General features: G+C 46.2%; 1 protein-coding gene across 5 annotated transcripts in view; it reads left to right on the top strand.

Moving 5' to 3' along the window:
• The first annotated feature begins 5 nt into the window (after positions 1-5).
• Positions 6-18,480, top strand: part of LOC129856839 (DEP domain-containing mTOR-interacting protein-like) — a 108,164-nt gene continuing 89,689 nt past the window's right edge. For 2 of the 5 annotated variants that reach the window (XM_055924552.1, XM_055924551.1), the window contains exons 1-4: positions 1,223-1,257; positions 1,548-1,643; positions 9,848-10,026; positions 12,282-12,405. In XM_055924552.1, the coding sequence (XP_055780527.1) occupies positions 1,238-1,257; positions 1,548-1,643; positions 9,848-10,026; positions 12,282-12,405 (419 nt within the window). In that variant the 5' untranslated portion in view covers positions 1,223-1,237. Of the gene's footprint in view, positions 97-726; positions 923-1,056; positions 1,141-1,222; positions 1,258-1,547; positions 1,644-9,847; positions 10,027-12,281; positions 12,406-18,480 lie in introns of those variants that run through there. The other 3 variants (XM_055924553.1, XM_055924555.1, XM_055924554.1) reach the window with 3 other exon arrangements.

Here is an 18,480-nt window from a genome sequence, read left to right as displayed (position 1 = left end):
AAATGATCAGCTGGAACCCAACCTTCATCTACGGTCACTGAACCTAACCATAGCGCCCGGGGCGATGCGCTTGATTTAGCTCGCTTAGCACACCGAGTGAGTGCAGTTTGTTGGTTAGAGACTAGTCCACGTATCCGAGTCTGTAACATTTGCATATATCGCGCCTTCTTGGTTTACTTCCACAGTGCCCACTTGTCTTGAGCGTTGCCAATTTAGCAACTTTGTCGCTATATTAAGCGAGTTTTCAGACCCCTCCAGCGACTTTTATTGGTAAAAGATTTTAGCGACAAATTCAGATTTTCTTTTTCAGGCTGCCTTTGGGGTTTTGACTTAGAGGGTTTCTATGATTTTGATAGCATTTAGCGACTTTTCCCACTCAATTCTGCCGCAAACAACAGTGGGAGAAGCTGTCTGCAACAGAAATCACATCAACGACGCACGCACATGCTGCGTTCACGTACTAGTTGAAACGAGGAAACTCTGATATTTCCTGGTTGCACGCGTGTATAACTACAACTTTGTGGCAAGTCGGACATTTCCGAGTTTCTTTGTTCCAACTAATACGTGAACGCGGCAATAATCAGAGAAGCACAACGTGCGGTGGGCGAAAACGCGACGTGGGGACCGCAGTTTTACCGCATCAAGGCAAAATCGTGTTGTGACGTCGTCGCGGAAACGGTAAAACGTAATCTAGCGTCGTCTAGCGACAAATCAAGGAGCCAATAGCAGTAATCGCCGAAAAAAGTCGGCAACACTGCACGAATTCAACGTGTTGTTCATGGTAGGATCGCGAAGTAAACAGAGGCAGAGGTGCGAGTGGAGCTCATTACTACTGAAGAAATCTAGGCACATTTCACAAGGAATCGCTGTTCGTTGAATGAAGCTTTACCGACGAGAAAACAATATGGATACGTTTAGATGGGTAGCGGACCAGTTACATTTTTAGAATACAAAAGAAGTTAAACATCAAGCTAGTGTCCCCTCTTGCATAGCTATAGATAGCTTCTGTCCATTTTTCACTGTGTGAAACTTGTTTTTTTGAAATGCATTTCTCAGATTATGCTGCTGGTTTACAAATCTAGGACAACTTGATCTCGAGGAACAATAAATCAGCTATTTTTCATCCATGGTGGTTGCAAGGTCAATTCTTTAAAAAATGTTATGCATTTAAATGTGCAAGTAATGATCAGCACATGTGTGTCAGATGGCCCACAGCAGGGGTGCTTTACCTGTGATCATGGAGGATATGATTGCACTGTGAGCTAACGTTATCTAAACTATCCCGTTTATTTCAATAGATTGTGCTGTTGATTTTCTGCAAATCTTTTTTTTATATACAAATGACTGGTTACGTCACAGTTATGACACTGCCACAGTATAGCTACAGTCATTCGGACAGAATACAGTTGATCTATTCGGACGGCTTGTCAATGACATAAGGATAGGCAGCTATGTATGGTGTACCTTAGCTCGTTTTCACAGGCTATGATGCCTTTGGCTTGTGTACAGTATTTACGGTGCTGATCATTTTCCCGTTATTTTAACAGTTGTAAAGCGATGGATGGTATCGGGAATACAATGCAGAAGAAGGCTGCGGAGCTCGAGCGCATGGCCGAGGTTCTCGTCACCGGAGAGCAGTTGAGGTAGGAGTGGCTGGCTCGAGCTGAGAGCTCTGTAATGATCCTGTTCAAACTGTGTTGCGGCTTTTCAAACAAAGGCGTGAATTGTACCCATTCAAACCAACGCACAAATACAATACCTTTTCTGCAATGCCAATGTGTATTGCGTTGTACTGGCCTAGTGCACACAGTGTGATTATTTTAAATGTGAAAGTTTTTTTTGCATTGTGTAACTGAAAGCAATTCATTCTTTGTGGTGTTAATCGGAAGATCACTGCTGCTTGTTTTAGTGGAAGAGAAGTAACACTTGCTATTTGTGGAACAACAGAACACACACACCCACACACACACTCAAACACCCACACACACCCGTTGCCCATATTAGTGGTGCCATAAAAAGCATGATTGAGAGAGCAGTAAGGGACAGCGGTGAGTGTAAACGTCAGTGAAATGACTCATTATAATTGTCATTGAAACGTTTTATCACCTGTCAGGATGTGTGTGTGTGTGTGGGGGGGGGGGGGGGGGGGGGTTGCTGTGTGTTTACAGATCTTTAACTTCATCATGGTCAAATCACATGGGCCAGTCAATAAACTCAATGTCAGTGTTCCCTATCACGGTTCATCTTTGACCCGCTCTAAAATTGTCACACTTATCTAGGGCTGTGATCATATCAGTATCGCATTTTTTTTTTCTATGGCGAAAATGAAAACAGGAAGCAGATCAAATCAAATGTATTTATAAAGCCATTCTTACATCAGCTGATATCTCAAAGGGCTGTACAGAAACCCAGCCTAAAACCCCAAACAGCAAGCAATGCAGGTGTAGAAGCACGGTGGCTAGGAAAAACTCCCTAGAAAGGACAAAACCTAGAGAGGAACCAGGCTATGAGGGGTGGCCAGTCCTCTTCTGGCTGTGCCGGGTGGAGATTATAACAGAACATGGCCAAGATGTTCAAATGGTCATAAATGACCAGCATGGTCAAATAATAATAATCACAGTAGTTGTCGAGGGTGCAGCAAGTCAGAACCTCAGGAGTAAATGTCAGTTGGCTTTTCATAGCCGATCATTAACAGTATCTCTACCGCTCCTGCTGTCTCTAGAGAGTTGAAAACAGCAGGTCTGGGACAGGTAGCACGTCCAGTGAACCAAACTCTTTGGTGCTTTTAAAAACCTGCTGTGTGTAAAATATTGTGTGCTGTAACTTTGAAAATAAATACGTGTCTCTGAATGACAACGTAATGTTTTCCTAAAGAAGTTAAATCCGCTTTGTTATGTTTCCTTGCCGCGATACTAACGAGTATTCTCCCCGGCCCTACTTTTAACCTGCCACAGCATGGCACAGTACTAGTCTGGTCTGGTTGGCATGTATTATAACCTGCCACAGCATGGCACAGTACTAGTCTGGTCTGGTTGGCATGTATTATAACCTGCCACAGCATGGCACAGTACTAGTCTGGTCTAGTTGGCATAGTTGGCATGTCTTTTAACCTGCCACAGCATGGCACAGTACTAGTCTGGGCTAGTTGGCATGTATTATAACCTGCCACAGCATGGCACAGTACTAGTCTGGTCTAGTAGGCATGTATTTTAACCTGCCACAGCATGGCACAGTACTAGTCTGGTCTAGTAGGCATGTATTATAACCTGCCACAGCATGGCACAGTACTAGTCTGGTTGGCATGTACTTTAACCTGCCACAGCATGGCACAGTACTAGTCTGGTCTAGTTGGCATAGTTGGCATGTCTTTTAACCTGCCACAGCATGGCACAGTACTAGTCTGGTCTAGTTGGCATGTATTTTAACCTGCCCCAGCATGGCACAGTACTAGTCTGGTCTAGTAGGCATGTATTATAACCTGCCACAGCATGGCACAGTACTAGTCTGGTCTAGTTGGCATGTATTTTAACCTGCCACAGCATGGCACAGTACTAGTCTGGTCTAGTAGGCATGTATTTTAACCTGCCACAGCATGGCACAGTACTAGTCTGGTCTAGTAGGCATGTATTATAACCTGCCACAGCATGGCACAGTACTAGTCTGGTCTAGTAGGCATGTATTTTAACCTGCCACAGCATGGCACAGTACTAGTCTGGTCTAGTTGGCATGTATTATAACCTGCCACAGCATGGCACAGTACTGGTCTGGTCTAGTAGGCATGTATTTTAACCTGCCACAGCATGGCACAGTACTAGTCTGGTCTAGTAGGCATGTATTATAACCTGCCACAGCATGGCACAGTACTAGTCTGGTTGGCATGTACTTTAACCTGCCACAGCATGGCACAGTACTAGTCTGGTCTAGTTGGCATGTCTTTTAACCTGCCACAGCATGGCACAGTACTAGTCTGGGCTAGTTGGCATGTATTATAACCTGCCACAGCATGACACAGTACTAGTCTAGTTGGCATGTCTTTTAACCTGCCACAGCATGACACAGTACTAGTCTGGTCTAGTTGGCATGTTTTTCTCCCAACAAAGTAATGACCACATGCTTAATGTAACTAAGAACAGGCAGACTTGTGTCTCTAAATCATCTCATTGACTAGAGGTCATCTGGGGATAGACTATGTCTGCCTCCCAAATGGCCCCCTGTTGCCTTTCTAGTGTATGGGAATAGGGTGCCCTGTCTTAGACATGCCGACACAGATGTTGCTGGCTACTGGCTAGCACTAGCAGCGCTGCCTGGAGTAATTGGTCACAGCTGAACATGGTGCACCTGCCTCCTTTTGGCCCAGTTGAACAAGAGTACAAGACATGCTGTTGTGCTGAAGATTAGCTCGTAGCTAATCGGCAGGTAGCCTAGCGGTCAGAGCGTTGGACTAGCGGGTAGCCTAGCGGTCAGAGCGTTGGACTAGCAGGTAGCCTAGCGGTCAGAGCGTTGGGCTAGCAGGTAGCCTAGCGGTCAGAGCGTTGGACTAGCAGGTAGCCTAGCGGTCAGAGCGTTGGACTAGCGGGTAGCCTAGCGGTCAGAGCGTTGGACTAGCAGGTAGCCTAGCGGTCAGAGCGTTGGACTAGCAGGTAGCCTAGCGGTCAGAGCGTTGGACTAGCAGGTAGCCTAGCGGTCAGAGCGTTGGACTAGCAGGTAGCCTAGCGGTCAGAGCGTTGGACTAGCAGGTAGCCTAGCGGTCAGAGCGTTGGACTAGCAGGTAGCCTAGCGGTCAGAGCGTTGGACTAGCAGGTAGCCTAGCGGTCAGAGCGTTGGACTAGCAGGTAGCCTAGCGGTCAGAGCGTTGGACTAGCGGGTAGCCTAGCGGTCAGAGCGTTGGACTAGCGGGTAGCCTAGCGGTCAGAGCGTTGGACTAGCAGGTAGCCTAGCGGTCAGAGCGTTGGACTAGCAGGTAGCCTAGCGGTCAGAGCGTTGGGCCAGTAACCGAAAGGTTTCTAGATCGAATCCCTGAGCTGACAAGGTAAAAATCTGTCATTCTGCCCCTGGACAAGGCAGTTAACCCACTGTTCCTAGGCCGTCATTGTAAATAAGAATTTGTTCTTAACTGACTTGCCTAGTTAAATAAATAAAAATCTAAACATTATAACAGGATGTAAGCCTATGCGTCCTTCAATTCTGTAGGGTTTTAGTGGTATTTTGACCCCTGCCTTTATAATTATAGTGAGGAAACCAAGCCGTGTGGATTCATGGCGGGTTGCCCTGTGGGTTTAGGTTACTCGCAACATAGAGCACTACTTTGACAAGAGCCCTATAGGGCCTCGAGGCTCGGACTGAGCTGCCAAATCTAATCCAGGAGACGCTGGACAGTAGTAGATTCTACAGAGACCTCTAATCCAGGAGACGCTAGACAGTAGTAGATTCTACAGAGACCTCTAATCCAGGAGACACTAGACAGTAGTAGATTCTACAGAGACCTCTAATCCAGGAGACACTAGACAGTAGTAGATTCTACAGAGACCTCTAATCCAGGAGACACTAGACAGTAGTAGATTCTACAGAGACCTCTAATCCAGGAGACAGTAGTAGATTCTACAGAGACCTCTAATCCAGGAGACACTAGACAGTAGTAGATTCTACAGAGACCTCTAATCCAGGAGACGCTAGACAGTAGTAGATTCTACAGAGACCTCTAATCCAGGAGACGCTAGACAGTAGTAGATTCTACAGAGACCTCTAATCCAGGAGACGCTAGACAGTAGTAGATTCTACAGAGACCTCTAATCCAGGAGACAGTAGACAGTAGTAGATTCTACAGAGACCTCTAATCCAGGAGACGCTAGACAGTAGTAGATTCTACAGAGACCTCTAATCCAGGAGACAGTAGACAGTAGTAGATTCTAGAGAGACCTCTAATCCAGGAGACGCTAGACAGTAGTAGATTCTACAGAGACCTCTAATCCAGGAGACGCTAGACAGTAGTAGATTCTAGAGAGACCTCTAATCCAGGAGACGCTAGACAGTAGTAGATTCTACAGAGACCTCTAATCCAGGAGACACTAGACAGTAGTAGATTCTAGAGAGACCTCTAATCCAGGAGACGCTAGACAGTAGTAGATTCTACAGAGACCTCTAATCCAGGAGACACTAGACAGTAGTAGATTCTACAGAGACCTCTAATCCAGGAGACACTAGACAGTAGTAGATTCTACAGAGACCTCTAATCCAGGAGACACTAGACAGTAGTAGATTCTACAGAGACCTCTAATCCAGGAGACAGTAGTAGATTCTACAGAGACCTCTAATCCAGGAGATGCTAGACAGTAGTAGATTCTACAGAGACCTCTAATCCAGGAGACACTAGACAGTAGTAGATTCTACAGAGACCCAGAGGAGGAGCTGTAATGAACAATGGCTGTTCTTGTTAACGTTCTCCATTTAACATTATAGTGAATCACCCCGATAAACACAAGGGCTATTCAGGACACGTCTTGAGAAGATGCCTTTTATTCCTAGTTGTTCTTTAACTAATCTGCCGTCTAGTAGTTGTAGTGTTGTTCAGGGTCACTCTCACTGACTAGTCCAAGAGGCTACATAACATCTCCGTTACTCCGCTATGAACGTGTACTGTAGGTACACTTTGAGACAGTGTCCTTGTTAAGGTTAAAGGATCATTCATTTCGACATCTTGACTCCCTTTCGTTGGCCAATCAATGCGTTTTGTCTTGTCTGCCTCAACCTCGATTCTCCTGCTCGATTTAGTTGCACATCTGTCTGTCTGTCGTCATCTTCGTACTGAAAGAGGAGCCAGAATACACCAGGAACCCAGAGTGTGTAAAGAGTTGTTGTTCTGTCTGTCTGCTGAGGCCTGGGACATTTATTCAACTGTGCATTTAATGACCTGGATAGACACTCCAGATCACTCAGACCCGACTGATTTATATGACGTGCACCACCTACATAACAGCCCCTTATACATACTGTGGTGTCAGTTAAAAACATGGTTAATCATTCAGACCTGACTGATTTATATGACATGCACCACCTACATAACAGCCCCTTATACATACTGTGGTGTCAGTTTAAAAAAAACGGATTAATCGTTCGTTTTAATGTTTCAGTTAGTTAATTTGCAATGAGGACACCTGTCAAATTTTATTGGAAGGGCAGCACCTACATAAGAAATTCTAAATCTCTTCATCCTCCTCAGACCTGTCTACTTGAAACCCTCTGTCCATCCTCCTCAGACCTGTCTACTTTATCCCTCTGTCCGTCCTCCTCAGACCTGTCTACTTTATCCCTCTGTCCGTCCTCCTCAGACCTGTCTACTTGAATTCCTCTGTCCGTCCTCCTCAGACCTGTCTACTTTAGGGCATACAAACAGTATACAGTACCATTCAAAAGTTTAAAAACACCTACTCATTCAAGTTTTTTTTTATTTGTACTATTTTCAAGACATCAAAACTATGAAATAACACATATGGAATCATGTAGTAACCAAAAAAGTGTTAAACAAATAAAAATATATTTTATATTTTAGGTTCTTCAAATTAGCCACCCTTTGCCTTGAAGACAGCTTTTCACACTCTTGGCATTCTCTTAACCAGCTTCACCTGGAATGCTTTTCCAACAGTCTTGAAGGAGTTCCCACAAATGCTGAGCACTTGTTGGCTGCTTTTCCTTCACGCTGCGGTCCAACTCATCCCAAACCATCTCAATTTGGTTGAGGTCGGGTGATTGTGGAGGCCAGGTCATCTGATGGAGCACTCCATCACTCTGTTTCTTGTTCAAATAGCCCTTACACAACCTGGAGGTGTGTTTGGTCGTTGTCCTATTGTAAAACAAATGATAGTCCCACTAAGCCCAACCCAGATGGGATGGTGTATCACTGCAGAATGCTGTGGTAGCCATGCTGGTTAAGTGTGTCTTAAATTCTAAATAAATCAGACAGTGTCACCAGGAAGGCACCATCACACCTCCATGCTTCACGGTGGGAAATACACATTCAGAGATCATCTGTTCACCTACTCTGCATCTCATAATGACACAGTGGTTGGAACCAAAGGACAGATTTCCACCGGTCTAATGTCCAGTGTTCGTGTTTCTTGGTCCAAGCAATTATCTTATTATTATTGGTGTCCTTTAGTAGTGTTTTTTTTTTGCAGAAATTCGACCATGAAGGCTCCTCTGAACAGTTGATGTGTCTGTTACTTGAACTCAGAAGCATTTATTTGGGCTGCAATTTCTGAGGCTGGTAACTCTAATGAACTCATCCTCAGCAGCAGAGGTAACTCTGGGTCTTCCATTCCTGTGGCGGTCCTCATGAGAGCCAGTTTCATCATAGCGCTTGATGGTTTTTGCGACTGCACTTGAAGAAACTTTCAAAGTTCTTGAAATTGTCTGACCTTCATGTCTTAAAGTAATGATGGTCTGTCATTTCTCTTTGCTTATTTGAGCTGTTCTTGCCATAATATGTACTTGGTCTTTTACCAAATAGGGCTATCTTCTGTATACCACCCCTACCCTGTCACAACACAACTGATTGGCTCAAACGCAGTAAGAATGAAAGAAACAACACAATTGAACTTTTAACAAGGCACACCTGTTAATTGAAATGCATTCCAGGTGACCACCTGGAGAGAATGCCCACAGTGTGCAATGCTGTCATCAAGGCAAAGGGTGGCTAATTTGAAGAATATCAAATGTATTTTGATTTAACACTTCTTTTTTGTTGTTGCTTACTATATACTTCCATATGTGTTATTTCATAGTTTTGATGTCTTCACTATTATTCTACAAATGTAGAAAATAGTAAAAATAAAAACCCTGAAATGAGTAGGTGTATCCAAACTTATGACTAGCACTGTACCTACATAAGGAAACATAACACAATCCTAATTCATCCGTACACATCCTCCTCAGACCTGTCAAACGCAGTACTGACAGATGTCCTACCCGCTAACACTATCTGAGGAGCAAAACCTACTAGGTTACACTGAGGCTTCATAACACATTGATAATCCACACACACTGCACTCACAAGCAGAATGCTCTGAATATCCTCGTTACAGAACTTCAAATCAACAATTTAACATGAAGGATATAAAACAAGTGTAGCTTATTGACTTCAACAAAAGGAAAAATAACAGCCTATACTGTGAGTCAGTCAGTTACACAACAGCATGCTGTCTAACATAACCACAGTTCAGAGGTCACCAATGTGCACCACACTGTTTGTTGTCACTTCCTCTTGGAGACAACCACCAAGAAACTGGAACATGTGATATGAATACACAATACAGGTACATGCATGTCCTTCCTGAGAGAACATGGAGTACAGACCAGAGACCTAACCGCTAAAGCTGTGTTATAAGAGACTACAGGAAAGAGAGAGAGAGGGAGAGGGGGAGAGTGTGTGTGTGTGTACATAATATGATATTTGTAATGTCTTTATTCTTTTGGAACTTCTGTGAATGTAATGTTTATTGTTTATTTCACTTTTGTATATTATCTATTTCACTTGCTTTGGCAACGTTAACACATGTTTTCCATGCTAATAAAGCCCCTTGAATTGAGAGGGCGAGAGGTATGTCACTAGGCTACATAATTGTGTAGATACAGTTACAACACATGACGGAGAGAGTTAGAAGCTACACTACTGTATGTCAATAGCTTGACGTTGTGTTCCACAGACGATGTAACAATAGTCTACATTACTAGCTGTAGGACTTATCTTTTCCTGAACAAGTGTACTGTAGCTACAACACATGACGGAGAGAGAGAGAGAGGGGGAGAGGCTACAGTTTGTCAATAGCCTGACGTTGTGTTGTTCGTTCCACAGGCTGCGTCTCCATGAAGGGAAGGTGGTTAAGGACCGCAGGCATCACCTGAGGACGTATCCCAACTGCTTTGTGGCCAAGGAGCTGATCGACTGGCTGCTGGAGCACAAGGAGGCGTCCGACAGAGACACGGCCATCAGGATCATGCAGAAACTCCTGGATCAGAGCATCATCCATCACGGTAGGGCCTTCTGACATGACCAGCCACGTCTGGGCTGTGTTCATTAGGAGCCAAATGGAAGGAAACGGACTGAAACGGGGAGAGATTTCCTGGACCTGTCCAATAAGAAACACTAATTTTTCGTTTTCCATTGCTAAGCGTTTTGTTATGGTGTGCCCTAATTAATACTCCTCTGAGCTTGGGGTTTTCTGGGAACAGCCAGATCCTGCTTCTCTACAGTCTTCAAATAAAATGTTATTAGTCACATGCATCGAATACAACAGGTAGACCTTACAGTGAAATGCTTACTTAAGAGCCCCTAACCAACAATGCAGTTTAAAAAAATATATACGGATAAGAATAAGAAATAAAAGTAACAAGTAATTAAAGAGCAGCAGTAAAATAACAATAACAAACCTGCTTCTCTACAGCCTTCTGACATGACTTCTACAAACCTGCTTCTCTACAGCCTCCTGACATGACTTCTACAAACCTGCTTCTCTACAGCCTTCTGACATGACTTCTACAAACCTGCTTCTCTACAGCCTCCTGACATGACTTCTACAAACCTGCTTCTCTACAGCCTTCTGACATGACTTCTACAAACCTGCTTCTCTACAGCCTTCTGACATGACTTCTACAAACCTGCTTCTCTACAGCCTTCTGACATGACTTCTACAAACCTGCTTCTCTACAGCCTTCTGACATGACTTCTACAAACCTGCTTCTCTACAGCCTTCTGACATGACTTCTATCTGGTTGTCATTCATTAGGGCACTCAACAGAAAATGTTTTGCATCAGGTTTTTTGTTTTGTTTTTCTGTATGCAGATAGTCCCTGCCTGTTTCAAATGTTTTGTTGTTGTTTTGTTTAGTACCTAATGTTCTTCCATTTTTAATGTGACGAGACGAATCCTCTGTCTCTCTCTAGTGCTGTTGGTTGTCTTTCTCTCAGCCTGTTCGGATGTAGCCTAGTATAACAATGTCTTGTTGAAGGTCAATATATATACTGTATTCATATTAACCTTCAATAAGACATTGTTGTACTAGGCTACATCTGAGTGTAAAGGGTTATGTTGGCTACTCCGCTTTCTGGAAACTCATAGGTCATCAGACAGAAGCTACACACTGTGTATCCTTGACAGAAAGCGGAGTAGCTAACATAACACTTTAAACTCAGACCTCACCACTCAAAGAACAGCAAAGTGCTTCATTTGGCAAATTTCGTTCACTTCAGAGGATTGACTGGCGCTGGGCTGTCGAGAAATGTAATGGCATTATTAACTACGAAGCTTTCGGGTAAACTCAGCTCTGTTTAGTGGGCTGTTAGTGTGGGGGAAAAGATGATGCCATTAGCAGTTAGATAACTCAGCTCTGTTTAGTGGGCTGTTAGTGTGGGGGAAAAGATGATGCCATTAGCAGTTAGCTAACTCAGCTCTGTTTAGTGGGCTGTTAGTGTGGGGGGGGGGAGAAGAGGCCATTAGCAGTTAGATAACTCAGCTCTGTTTCGTGGGCTGTTAGTGTGGGGGGGGGGAGAAGAAGAGGCCATTAGCAGTTAGATAACTCAGCTCTGTTTAGTGGGCTGTTAGTGTGGGGGGGGGGGGGGGGAAGAAGAGGCCATTAGCAGTTAGCTAACTCAGCTCTGTTTAGTGGGCTGTTAGTGTGGGGGGGGGGGGGGGAAGAAGAGGCCATTAGCAGTTAGCTAACTCAGCTCTGTTTAGTGGGCTGTTAGTGTGGGGGGGGGGGAGAAGAGGCCATTAGCAGTTAGATAACTCAGCTCTGTTTCGTGGGCTGTTAGTGTGGGGGGGGGGGGGAAGATGATGCCATTAGCAGTTAGATAACTCAGCTCTGTTTCGTGGGCTGTTAGTGTGGGGGGGGGAGAAGAGGCCATTAGCAGTTAGCTAACTCAGCTCTGTTTAGTGGGCTGTTAGTGTGGGGGGGGGGGGGAAGAAGAGGCCATTAGCAGTTAGCTAACTCAGCTCTGTTTAGTGGGCTGTTAGTGTGGGGGGGGGAGAAGAGGCCATTAGCAGTTAGCTAACTCAGCTCTGTTTAGTGGGCTGTTAGTGTGGGGGGGGGGGGGGAAGAAGAGGCCATTAGCAGTTAGCTAACTCAGCTCTGTTTAGTGGGCTGTTAGTGTGGGGGGGGGAGAAGAGGCCATTAGCAGTTAGCTAACTCAGCTCTGTTTAGTGGGCTGTTAGTGTGTGTGTGGGGGAAAATATGACGCAATTATCAGTTCGCCAAATGTAAACAAACATTGTTCCTCTTTTTGTGTTGCAGTTTGTGACGAGCACAAGGAGTTCAAAGACATGAAGCTGTTCTATCGCTTCCGGAAAGATGACGGGACGTTTCCGCTGGACAACGAAGCCAAGGTCTTCATGAGGGGACAACGGATATATGAAAAGTAGGTTCTCTTTTCAAGTGATAATATATTTGTTTACCAATGTTGATGGAGAGAGAAATTATATCCAGAGGAAAAACCAAGTAAAAAGCTTTTACTCATTACAGTGAGTGCTGACTCGTTATATACAATCAATGAAATATGTTCTGAGCAGTATAATGTTTAGGGGGTAGGCATCCTGTTTGTGTTGTTGTTACCAGTCTAGTACACGGTGTTGTTCAGCAGGCAGGCGAGAGTGGTTAGAGCCTAATAGTTTCCATAGAAACACCCTCCTCAACCAGATAGATCTTGTTCAGTCACTCTGCCAGCTACAGTCATCTCTCTCTTTTTCTTTCTCTCACTCTCTCTCTCATGAGAAAACAAGTTTTGATCAGTCATGGACATAAAAGTGCTGAAAACAAATATTCTGCCTGTTTAAAAAGATGGAGAACTAGCTATGAAGGATAAATACTGGAGTTTTGGTGCAGCTACAGACAACTAGCTATGAAGGATAAATACTGGGGTTTTGGTGCAGCTACAGACAACTAGCTATGAAGGATAAATACTGGAGTTTTGGTGCAGCTACAGACAACTAGCTATGAAGGATAAATACTGGGGTTTTGGTGCAGCTACAGACAACTAGCTATGAAGGATAAATACTGTAGTTTTGGTGCAGCTACAGACAACTAGCTATGAAGGATAAATACTGTAGTTTTGGTGCAGCTACAGACAACTAGCTATGAAGGATAAATACTGGAGTTTTGGTGCAGCTACAGACAACTAGCACAAAAATAATAGTGCGATTATTTTCAAAACGATACGATATTTCGTCAAAGGAATAATATCACTAAATCAAACCCCAGTCGCCAAGGGGGATGAGTGGTCTGGAGTTGTCTGCATTACTGCTAGACTAGACCCCAGGACATTAGCAGACAGTACATTCTAGCAGCATAGCCCATAGCAACATGCTGTTTGATTTGATATGCATTTTGTAGTTGGACTGTATCAAATGTAATTCATTCAGGATGGTTTCTATGGAATGGACCTTTCCTGCTCTCTCTGTACTGTCAGTAAATATAAATATATATATATCACCTTTATTTAACCAGGTAGGCCAGTTGAGAACAGGTTCTCATTTACAACTGCGACCTGGTCAAGATAAAGTAAAGCAGTGCGACACAAACAACAACACAGAGTTACACATGGAATAAACAAACGTACAGTCAATAACACAATAGAAAAGTCTATGTACAGTGTGTGCAAATGTAGTAAGGTTAGGGAGGTAGGGCAATAAATAGGCCATAGTGGCGAAATAATTAAAATTTAGCAATTAAACACTGGAGTGATATATGTGCAGATGATGAATGTGTAAGTAGAGATACTGTTGTGCAAAGGAGCAAAAAGTAAATGCTTTGTTACAATGCGTTAACTGACAACTTAAATACTCCACTCATGACAGAGACCGTTGTTATGGTTATCCCTGTTGCTCAGAGAAAGTGTTGTAGTTCAGTGTGTTGATTAGTTATGAACATTACGACAGGTTTGGAAGGCGGTATGTTGAAATTCACCCTCAGGCATCTTGTATTGGCTGCTACTACCGACCTGACTACGCAGTAAGAATGTCTCTCTCTTAGTTTATTCTTTAATGCTGGCCTCCCTGCCCCCTCTCCTCGGGCTGGCCTCCCTGCCCCCTCTCCTCGGGCTGGCCTCCCTGCCCCCTCTCCTCGGGCTGGCCTCCCTGCCCCCTCTCCTCGGGCTGGCCTCCCTGCCCCCTCTCCTCGGGCTGGCCTCCCTGCCCCCTCTCCTCGGGCTGGCCTCCCTGCCCCCTCTCCTCGGGCTGGCCTCTCTGCCCCCCTCCACAGAAACCTTCTTTGTGCCAGCTCCTGCTCCTGCTCCAGCTCCTGTGGTGGTTGAGCCATCCTCTCCCTGAGCTGTGTGTGGCGTAACAGGAAGACAGGCAGGGCCAGTGTTAGGGTGTATTTATGTAGTCACCATGGTAGAGGGACACACAGCCTGGTTTAGTGGAAGTATGCAGGCTACACCTCAGTCTTCACACTCACCAGACTAGAGACTGGGGCCGCGATTCAAACAAGCACAGCTACAAACTACCTGTGCAATGTGTGTGTGTCCTGGAATCCCAGCCCAAGTTCCCAGTACAGGAAGAGCTGTTGTATTGTTGTTGTGCCCAGTCTGGAAACAACGGGATAAGTCAACGGGGACAATCTCAAGGGGATATTTAACCACATTGTTTGACTGACTGTTGTCTTCCTGACTGAACAACCAGGGTGAAGATACACTTTACTTCCTGGTTGCCTGGTAAATGGGCCTATAGTGTTTAGAGGGTGGTGAACGAACACTTTGGAGAATCAACAAGGCAAACCTTTCCTTCTCACAACAAGCAGGGTGGTCTCCTTAGCCCAGGCCTGTGTGGTGTTAATGGTGGCGACTGCTTCCTCCTTCACAAGCAGGGTGGTCTCCTTAGCCCAGGCCTGTGTGGTGTTAATGGTGGCGACTGCTTCCTCCTTCACAAGCAGGGTGGTCTCCTTAGCCCAGGCCTGTGTGGTGTTAATGGTGGCGACTGCTTCCTCCTTCACAAGCAGGGTGGTCTCCTTAGCCCAGGCCTGTGTGGTGTTAATGGTGGCGACTGCTTCCTCCTTCACAAGCAGGGTGGTCTCCTTAGCCCAGGCCTGTGTGGTGTTAATGGTGGCGACTGCTTCCTCCTTCACAAGCAGGGTGGTCTCCTTAGCCCAGGCCTGTGTGGTGTTAATGGTGGCGACTGCTTCCTCCTTCACAAGCAGGGTGGTCTCCTTAGCCCAGGCCTGTGTGGTGTTAATGGTGGCGACTGCTTCCTCCTTCACAAGCAGGGTGGTCTCCTTAGCCCAGGCCTGTGTGGTGTTAATGGTGGCGACTGCTTCCTCCTTCACAAGCAGGGTGGTCTCCTTAGCCCAGGCCTGTGTGGTGTTAATGGTGGCGACTGCTTCCTCCTTCACAAGCAGGGTGGTCTCCTTAGCCCAGGCCTGTGTGGTGTTAATGGTGGCGACTGCTTCCTCCTTCACAAGCAGGGTGGTCTCCTTAGCCCAGGCCTGTGTGGTGTTAATGGTGGCGACTGCTTCCTCCTTCACAAGCAGGGTGGTCTCAGCCCTTAGCCCAGGCCTGTGTGGTGTTAATGGTGGCGACTGCTTCCTCCTTCACAAGCAGGGTGGTCTCAGCCCTTAGCCCAGGCCTGTGTGGTGTTAATGGTGGCGACTGCTTCCTCCTTCACAAGCAGGGTGGTCTCAGCCCTTAGCCCAGGCCTGTGTGGTGTTAATGGTGGCGACTGCTTCCTCCTTCACAAGCAGGGTGGTCTCAGCCCTTAGCCCAGGCCTGTGTGGTGTTAATGGTGGCGACTGCTTCCTCCTTCACAAGCAGGGTGGTCTCAGCCCTTAGCCCAGGCCTGTGTGGTGTTAATGGTGGCGACTGCTTCCTCCTTCACAAGCAGGGTGGTCTCCTTAGCCCAGGCCTGTGTGGTGTTAATGGTGGCGACTGCTTCCTCCTTCACAAGCAGGGTGGTCTCCTTAGCCCAGGCCTGTGTGGTGTTAATGGTGGCGACTGCTTCCTCCTTCACAAGCAGGGTGGTCTCAGCCCTTAGCCCAGGCCTGTGTGGTGTTAATGGTGGCGACTGCTTCCTCCTTCACAAGCAGGGTGTTCTCCTTAGCCCAGGCCTGTGTGGTGTTAATGGTGGCGACTGCTTCCTCCTTCACAAGCAGGGTGGTCTCAGCCCTTAGCCCAGGCCTGTGTGGTGTTAATGGTGGCGACTGCTTCCTCCTTCACAAGCAGGGTGGTCTCCTTAGCCCAGGCCTGTGTGGTGTTAATGGTGGCGACTGCTTCCTCCTTCACAAGCAGGGTGGTCTCCTTAGCCCAGGCCTGTGTGGTGTTAATGGTGGCGACTGCTTCCTCCTTCACAAGCAGGGTGGTCTCAGCCCTTAGCCCAGGCCTGTGTGGTGTTAATGGTGGCGACTGCTTCCTCCTTCACAAGCAGGGTGGTCTCCTTAGCCCAGGCCTGTGTGGTGTTAATGGTGGCGACTGCTTCCTCCTTCACAAGCAGGGTGGTCTCCTTAGCCCAGGCCTGTGTGGTGTTAATGGTGGCGACTGCTTCCTCCTTCACAAGCAGGGTGGTCTCAGCCCTTAGCCCAGGCCTGTGTGGTGTTAATGGTGGCGACTGCTTCCTCCTTCACAAGCAGGGTGGTCTCCTTAGCCCAGGCCTGTGTGGTGTTAATGGTGGCGACTGCTTCCTCCTTCACAAGCAGGGTGGTCTCCTTAGCCCAGGCCTGTGTGGTGTTAATGGTGGCGACTGCTTCCTCCTTCACAAGCAGGGTGGTCTCCTTAGCCCAGGCCTGTGTGGTGTTAATGGTGGCGACTGCTTCCTCCTTCACAAGCAGGGTGGTCTCCTTAGCCCAGGCCTGTGTGGTGTTAATGGTGGCGACTGCTTCCTCCTTCACAAGCAGGGTGGTCTCAGCCCTTAGCCCAGGCCTGTGTGGTGTTAATGGTGGCGACTGCTTCCTCCTTCACAAGCAGGGTGGTCTCCTTAGCCCAGGCCTGTGTGGTGTTAATGGTGGCGACTGCTTCCTCCTTCACAAGCAGTTTAATGTTTCCACTTGTCTCATTTGAAGGAGTTGTCAAGTCTACAGTGGTGATTACACGCTGGGAAGTCTACAGTGGTGATTAAACGCTGGGAAGTCTACAGTGGTGATTAAACATTGGGAAGTCTACAGTGGTGATTAAACGCTGGGAAGTCTACAGTGGTGATTAAACGCTGGGAAGTCTACAGTGGTGATTAAACGCTGGGAAGTCTACAGTGGTGATTAAACGCTGGGAAGTCTACAGTGGTGATTAAACGCTGGGAATTCTACAGTGGTGATTAAACGCTGGGAAGTCTACAGTGGTGATTAAACATTGAAGTCTACATTGGTGATTAAACATTGAAGTCTACATTGGTGATTAAACATTGAAGTCTACATTGGTGATTAAACATTGAAGTCTACATTGGTGATTAAACATTGAAGTCTACATTGGTGATTAAACATTGAAGTCTACATTGGTGATTAAACATTGAAGTCTACATTGGTGATTAAACATTGAAGTCTACATTGGTGATTAAACATTGGGAAGTCTACAGTGGTGATAAAACGCTGGGAAGTCTACAGTGGTGATTAAACGCTGGGAAGTCTACAGTGGTGATTAAACGCTGGGAAGTCTACAGTGGTGATTAAACGCTGGGAAGTCTACAGTGGTGATTAAACGCTGGGAAGTCTACAGTGGTGATTAAACGCTGGGAAGTCTACAGTGGTGATTAAACGCTGGGAAGTCTACAGTGGTGATTAAACGTTGGGAAGTCTACAGTGGTGATTAAACGCTGGGAAGTCTACAGTGGTGATTAAACGCTGGGAAGTCTACAGTGGTGATTAAACGCTGGGAAGTCTACAGTGGTGATTAAACGCTGTCAAGTCTACAGTGGTGATTAAACGCTGGGAAGTCTACAGTGGTGATTAAACGCTGGGAAGTCTACAGTGGTGATTAAACGCTGTCAAGTCTACAGTGGTGATTAAACGCTGGGAAGTCTACAGTGGTGATTAAACGCTGGGAAGTCTACAGTGGTGATTACACGCTGGGAAGTCTACAGTGGTGATTAAACGCTGGGAAGTCTACAGTGGTGATTAAACGCTGGGAAGTCTACAGTGGTGATTAAACGCTGGGAAGTCTACAGTGGTGATTACACGCTGGGAAGTCTTACAGTGCACAGTGGTGATTAAACGCTGGGAAGTCTACAGTGGTGATTAAACATTGGGAAGTCTACAGTGTATATTTAACAGTGTACAGCGAGCAGGGCTCCTGTCCCAGGGTGGTACAGTCTACAGTGTATATTTAACAGTGTACAGCGAGCAGGGCTCCTGTCCCAGGGTGGTACAGTCTACAGTGTATATTTAACAGTGTACAGCGAGCAGGGCTCCTGTCCCAGGGTAGTACAGTCTACAGTGTATATTTAACAGTGTACAGCGAGCAGGGCTCCTGTCCCAGGGTAGTACAGTCACAGTGTATATTTAACAGTGTACAGCGAGCAGG

The sequence above is a fragment of the Salvelinus fontinalis genome, chromosome 6, assembly GCF_029448725.1.
Source record: "Salvelinus fontinalis isolate EN_2023a chromosome 6, ASM2944872v1, whole genome shotgun sequence".
Lineage (NCBI taxonomy): Eukaryota > Metazoa > Chordata > Actinopteri > Salmoniformes > Salmonidae > Salvelinus > Salvelinus fontinalis.
This window is presented reverse-complemented; position numbering and strand designations above follow the sequence as displayed.